This window comes from Podospora anserina, chromosome 4 (assembly GCF_000226545.1).
Source record: "Podospora anserina S mat+ genomic DNA chromosome 4, supercontig 4".
Classification (NCBI taxonomy): domain Eukaryota; kingdom Fungi; phylum Ascomycota; class Sordariomycetes; order Sordariales; family Podosporaceae; genus Podospora; species Podospora anserina.
In genome coordinates this window covers 757,816-764,438 of record NW_001914850.1, presented here as the reverse complement: position 1 = coordinate 764,438, position 6,623 = coordinate 757,816, and the positions used below count along the sequence as shown (strand labels likewise).

The 6,623-nt window shown below is 53.8% G+C and overlaps 3 protein-coding genes across 3 annotated transcripts; 2 read left to right on the top strand and 1 right to left on the bottom strand.

The window, feature by feature from the left end:
- Positions 1-887: 887 nt before the first annotated feature.
- Positions 888-2,816, bottom strand: PODANS_4_8630 (uncharacterized protein; the record flags this gene model as incomplete). The annotated part of the gene is made up of 3 exons (XM_001905928.1): positions 888-1,301; positions 1,354-1,726; positions 1,861-2,816. The coding sequence occupies 3 exons, from the start codon at positions 2,814-2,816 to the stop codon at positions 888-890; spliced, it is 1,743 nt and encodes a 580-aa protein (XP_001905963.1).
- A 488-nt stretch (positions 2,817-3,304) lies between these two features.
- Positions 3,305-4,074, top strand: PODANS_4_8640 (uncharacterized protein; the record flags this gene model as incomplete). The annotated part of the gene is made up of 3 exons (XM_001905927.1): positions 3,305-3,371; positions 3,434-3,473; positions 3,540-4,074. The coding sequence occupies 3 exons, from the start codon at positions 3,305-3,307 to the stop codon at positions 4,072-4,074; spliced, it is 642 nt and encodes a 213-aa protein (XP_001905962.1).
- A 989-nt stretch (positions 4,075-5,063) lies between these two features.
- PODANS_4_8650 (uncharacterized protein) lies at positions 5,064-6,621 on the top strand (the record flags this gene model as incomplete). Its single annotated transcript, XM_001905926.1, has 2 exons — positions 5,064-5,379; positions 5,540-6,621. Coding segments are annotated over 2 exons (1,398 nt in total), but the record flags the coding sequence as incomplete, so codon positions are not given.
- Between the last annotated feature and the right edge of the window lie 2 nt (positions 6,622-6,623).

The following is a 6,623-nucleotide window of genomic DNA, read 5'->3' as shown; positions in this document are numbered from 1 at the left end:
TGTAGGTTAGTAACGCACCATTCGGGTTAACACACCCTAATTGAACTCCTGTCCCTAGCTCCTCCTTGGCCCATTCTCCTTTGCTGATTGACGGATGCTCGGGGTCCAGTCGTGTAAGGTGAATTGTTGTTGGGTGGAAGGTGAGGTGAGGTGGCTAGGCAAGGTGAGGTGGGATCTGGTGGATGAGGTAGATGTCTGTGTTGTTGAGATGTGATTTTATCTAAAACTTCGAGCCAGCATGATCAATTGGTCGATAAATCCAGGGGATGAGAAGGGTATCTGATTTGGTCAACTCTGTTCAGGATGCAGTGGATGGATGGATTGAGCGGGGGCAGCTGGGGGATTATATGCTCTTGCCCTGGCGGTGTCTGCTTTACGTCACCACTTCCTAACAAGCGTTGATTGCTTGCTGGCAACAGGGTGAAAGCGTACGGTGTGCCATGAGAGTTTGGCATTGGAACTTGTTTGGTGGCAGCGTTTGTGCTGAGCTGTAATTGGCAGAATGATGGCGCTTTGATAGAAACCTCTTTGTCAGGTGGAAACTGAGCTGCTGGCTGGGAGAAACAGTAGTGGGTTTGGCGACACGGGACCACATAGCTCCTGACCAGGAGGGAAGCAGCTGCAAAGCGAGCTAGCTGATATTTCAGTCCGCTGGCAAGACGTTGGGAATCATAAACAAGCATGAAAGGATTGCTCAAACCGACGATATCCAACAATGTTCCGATAGCGACATACCCAACAAACGAAGAACGCCCCAACGCCCCTCAGTTCAGCTTCGCCAAACTGATCAAACGCACAGCATCCAAAGCCAGCACGGTGACAAAACAGAAATTACCTCCCCAAGTCCCTTTTACACAGAATTTACAACAAATATCCTCGACCAACACTCACCACTCCTCCCAAACCGCATCCGGCAACACAGTTCTCATGATGCCCCAGTGCCCCATCGCACTGCTTTCATGCCACTTGACCAATCTCTCGGTAGCATTCGCCCTCAACACTCCCTCAGCCTCTCCCTCAGCCTTGACAAAGTCCTCCTCTTTGACTTCATGCTGAGGATACAAGAACGCTTGTCTCGACGGGCTGTTTAGCAGGTCTCTGTTGTTAGGATGCCTGAACTTGACTTCTCCAGAAGTATCCTTGGTGCAGAACATGACCATGTTGGTGAAGTCCCTCTGGTTCTTGGTGAAATCCTCCATGTCGCGCGGGTGCTCGCGGAAGGCACGGCAAGCGGGGAAGACAAAGCGGATAGTGTTGGTGACGATGCGGGGTGGGGGGAGGGCGAAGTCTCCGGCGTAGTTCTGCCATGGTGTTAGCAAGTTAGCAAGAGTAAAATAAGAATGTGTTACGTACGATGGCAATGACTCCGTTTGGCTTGAGCAGCGCGTTCAGGTTCTGGAGGAACTCGAGAGTAAAGAGGGGAATGGGTTCAGCGCCACCGGTGAAGACGTCATGGACGATGTAATCGAAGCGCTGCCCTTTTTCGTCAGCTGCCAGACGGGAGGTGTAAGTGACCGCATCCTCAATGACAGCGGTATGGTTCTTGGGGAGCTGGAAATATTCGAGGGCAAATTCATGCACCACAGGATCGATTTCGACGACAGTGGTGTCGATGCCATGTGCCACAAGAGCAGCGGGGGTGGTGCCGATGCCGAGACCGCTGATGAATGTTAGCTTTCCACCGTCCATGGAGCCACAGACAGCAACATCACTTACATGACGAGAGCTTTCGCCTCATGATCCTTGATCTTCTCAGGGGTCTTGACCAATCTCACTGCCTCGAGCATGGCAAAAACACCATAAATAGGCTCAGCAACCTGGTTGCCCTTGAACTGTCCCTGGTTCAAGAACTTGACCCACTCACCACCCAACAAAGAGTGATCACATCTCATGACCCTGTATCCCTCCTTCGGGCTGTCCACAACCGAGACGTATCCCGTCAAACTCTCCTTCCTGTCCAAAACCACATAACCAACGCTCTCCAAACCCTTGTTCAAGTTCGCAAGCGCATTTCCAGTAGGAAGATGTGTGTTCAGCAGCGCCGTATGCAAAAGGGCTGGCAAAGCAAAAACCAGCAACTTTGATGGCGCCAAAGCCGCATAACTTCCGGCCAATGCCAGCTCCATGCCCACTCTTGTGTTTAACACTGACTGTCCAATATGCTCCTCGGCCAACCCGCCCAGAATCTGTTCTGAAAGCTTGTAAAACCCATAACCGCCCAGTCCTGGCAAGGCGTCCCGAATCCAACTTGGCAAGAAGTCGGGCAAATCTGCACCCTCGAGGTAGGTAGCCACACAAGCCGCACTGATTGTCACCAGTGGTAATAGCGTCAGTCCCTCCGTGATCAAAGGTCCCCATTGTGCCGTCAGTGTTGAGCTGACCTTCCCCAAGAAGAACTGGACGACGGGGACATAAACGGCCAGCAGGGGCAATAGCTTCTCAGGCTTGAACGGCAAGACCCGGTTGAGAGTGAGGTTAGTTGACCAACCAGCGAAACACCCGGCCATGATAAGCTTGGAGTGCCATTTCGATGATGGAATGGAGCCGTAAGTTGGGGAGAGATTGAGCTGAGAGACGGTGGAGTACAGCGCAATGAGGGAGAGCAAGGCGGCTGATTTGAGATAGATGATGGATTGCTCTGTCAAGTAATGCAAGGTCGTCTCAGACTGTGCTTTTTGAGCGAGAGACTCGAGTTCCTTCTTGAAAGATTCGGGGGTGAAGGAACTGTTGGGGTCGATATGGGGAATGGCTTTTGCGGGGGCGGACCCCGAAGCTGAGGAGGACCCTGGGGTGGGTTTACGTTGTTTAGGCGCCATGGCTTGTGGTCATCAAGGTCTCATCGAAGCACAACAGTAAACAAAGACAAGACGAGAAAAAAGAACGAGTGAGGTTATTCCATGATGTTCAATCGATGAGTGAAGCGCAATCTGGTCTCATTTATGTCCAAGACTTGGAATGATTGGCTGGTGGTTGGTTTTGAGATGCGACATCAAGGAGCTCTTGGTCCCGCCGCGCCAGGTTGGGAACAGCGGGGTCGGACCGCTGTAGCTACCCCTGTCATTTGAGCGTTTGCCTGCCGCGGGGAAGAGTGTGGGGGGGACGATGACGCTTTGAGAAGTTTTTGTGGAGCAAACAGCATCACACAATTTTTTAACGGGGACAGCCCGGGTAGCTTCTTTCTGCCCGCGTCCATCCACATCCACCTGTGATCTGTGCCGCTCGTGATCACAAGCTTCTTTTTACTTGTTCTTTTCCCTCTGCAAATTCCATCTTGTTGAGAATACCACTGCCAGATCTGCCCATCATGTCTATCCCTCAGCTTCTCACCGGGTTCGTCGACTACGTTGACTTCAACCAGCGCAGCTTCTTCAGTATGTTCATGCGCTTGTGCCCAATAGCTATGCCGGACGATCATCTCTGACCGCTGCGATAGTCTCTGCTGCTGCCATTGCCTTCAACCCTACCTTCTGGAAGTGAGCTCTCTCCTCCCTTTGGATCCAACGTCATCCGACTGCTGCTAACAGCTCAACTCCGAACAGCATCGTTGCTCGCAAGGAGTACCGTGACCACTTCATCACTCGTGCCTTTGGCAGCGCCCAAAAAGGATGCTACGCTCTCGCCGCCACCATCTTCTCTCTCGGCCTCGTCCGCGACTTCCTCTACGAGCGTGCCCTCCGTGACCAGCCATCGCACCCCGCCCTCGAGGGCGAGAATGTCACCTACGCTGCCTACGCTCTCTTGGCTCTTGGAAACATCTTGGTTATCTCTTCGACATGGCAGCTTGGCATCACTGGCACCTTCCTGGGTGACTACTTTGGCATCTTGATGGACAAGATGGTCACCGGCTTCCCCTTCAACATCACCAGCGCCCCCATGTACTACGGTTCCACCATGAGCTTCCTCGGCAGCGCTCTGCTCTACGGAAAGCCCGCCGGTATCCTTCTGACTCTCCACGTCCTCATCGTCTACATTATCGCCATCCAGTTCGAGAACCCCTTCACCTCCGGCATCTATGCCAAGCGCGAGCGCGAGAGGGCCAAGGCCGGTGGCTACGAGGAGAAGAAGGAGCTCTAAGCTTGCTGCTGCCACGGCGGAAGCAGCCCAGGTGTACTAGACGCGGGAGAAGCGCTGGGCTTCGGAACAGATCCGACAGCCGGCAGGGCACGCCGTCTGCATTCTCGACGCTTTTGATGACGCATTTTGCAGACGGCCCTTGCGGCCCAGCGAGCAGGAATTATTTGATGCCAGGTTATTTGGCAGAAATGATATGGATAAGGGATCTCTCCCCTCAACGATGGTGGTTGTGGTGCAGGAGCACCCGACAGAGGACCGGCCATTCCGAGGGTTACTTACCTACGAGGAGGGCCGGCCCGATGTCGCTGGTCATCAACTGGCCCAACGAAACCAAACCAGACAAGTTAGATATTCAGATAGATTGAACATGATCTATTTGCCCATATCTTTTTGGTCTCTCAACCATTCTATGCCGGGAAATGTCCGACATATGCAGGGCCTCAGACACAGCAGCATCACAGGACACAAGGTTTGCGCTACACGGACCCTGTTGACGACACTGCAGTTGGACATGTCTGCTAAATCGTTAGCTTTGGGGCATGACGGCATCATTTTGGAGGCTTCCCCAGGTGACAATTTGTTTCTTGATCCCCATCTGGTGGCTGTGGCTGACTGTTGCAGGCTTGACTTTCGTCTTCTAGCTCCGAATCCGGAAGTCTGATGAGCGAGAGCCGCATGTTGCACACCTATCCGAGTGTACTCAGTCGTCCCTTCTCTGTTTGGGGAAAATAGCGAGGGGTTTGAGTGGCTCGGGGAAAACTCCGCGGTTGGGTGAGCGGGTGTCCGCCTTGCTCTTGATTTTCGTCCCTTCTCGTGATCTTTTTGACTGGAACATCAGGAAGGTGCGCTTTTTTGTCTGCTGCCTTTGACGCTGTACAATCGTCGAGTGCGACATCGCGAACGCCGACGACGAACTTGGACGATAGTAGCTGCCATCACGAACCATCATCCCACGACAGCAATCTCGCACAGAACAGAGATAGACCACAATGGCCAGCACCGCCGTTCCCGATGACCCCGGAGGCGGAAGCCCGGCTGTCTCTACCCCAGTCATCAGCACCGCAGACGACCCTACCCCCAATAACACCAGCAAAACGACCCTCCCCAACCCCGAAGGCGACGCCCTACCCCTAATCCGCTCCCTCCACCAGCGCCTTTGCACCGCGCCCCCGCCATCCCCCTCACCACCAACAACAATAACAACAACCTCCTCCTCTTTCAAGTCCAAAATGTCCAACCTCAAAAAAACGGTTGTTACCTTTGCAAAGTTTGTCGGCCCAGGGTTCATGGTTGCTGTTGCTTATAGTAAGCCCCGTCCCCCTTTCCGTTTCTTCAGCATGTTAACAACCCCGGAATGTAGTCGACCCAGGCAACTACGCAACCGACATCGCAGCCGGCTCCTCCTACCAGTTCAAGCTCCTCTTCATCGTCTTGCTCAGCAACATCTTTGCCATATTCCTCCAAGCCCTCTCCATCAAACTCGGCACCGTCTCCGGCCTCAACCTAGCCGAGGCCTGCCGGGCCTTTTTGCCGTGGTGGTTAAACATACCCCTCTACCTCCTCGCCGAAGGCGCAATCATTGCCACCGACATCGCCGAGGTTATCGGGACAGCTATAGCGATCAATTTATTGATTCCGCAAATCCCCCTCGTGGCGGGGTGTGCGCTTAGCATAACAGAGGTGTTGCTTATACTGATTTGGTACGCACCGGAAAAGGGGATGAGGGGGCTGAGAACGTTTGAGTATTTCGTCGTGGGGCTGGTGGTGGCGGTGGTGGTGTGTTTTTGTTTGCAGTTGGGAATGGTCAAGGGGGTGGAGGTGGGGGAGGTGTTCAGGGGGTATGTACCGTCAAGGGAGCTGGTGGAGAGGAGGGCGATGTATCAGGCTTGTGGGATCTTGGGGGCGACGGTGATGCCGCATAGTTTGTATTTGGGGAGTGGGGTTGTGCAGGCTAGGTTGTGGGAGTTTGACAAGAGGATGGGGTTGGTGCCGGCAACGGGGGAGGGGGAAAGGGAAGAGGAGGATGGGTTGAAGGGGTATATACCCAGCCTTGAGGCGATTCGACACTCGATGAAGTACTCTGTTGCGGAGCTGGCGCTGGCACTGTTTAGTTTTGCGCTTTTTGTGAATAGCGCTATTTTGATTGTGGCTGGGGCGGCGTTGTATGGGGAGGCGGTGGATGCGGATTTGTTTGGGATACATGATTTGTTGTCTAGGAGCATCGCGCCGGTGGCGGGGACGGTTTTTGCGTTGGCGTTGTTGTTTTCGGGGGTGAGTGCCGGGATCGTTTGTACTATAGCTGGTCAGATGGTTAGCGAGGGGGCGTTGAGGTGGAGGATGAGGCCTTGGTTGAGGAGGTTGGTGACGAGGGGGATCAGTGTTGTGCCTAGTATTGTCATCGCGGCGGCGGTGGGGAGGGAGGGGTTGGATGCTGCGTTGAATGGGAGCCAGGTGGCGCTGAGTGTGGTTTTGCCTTTTATTACGGCGCCGTTGATTTATTTTACGGGGAGGGATAGGTATATGATGGTCAGGCCGGGGATGGCGAGGTT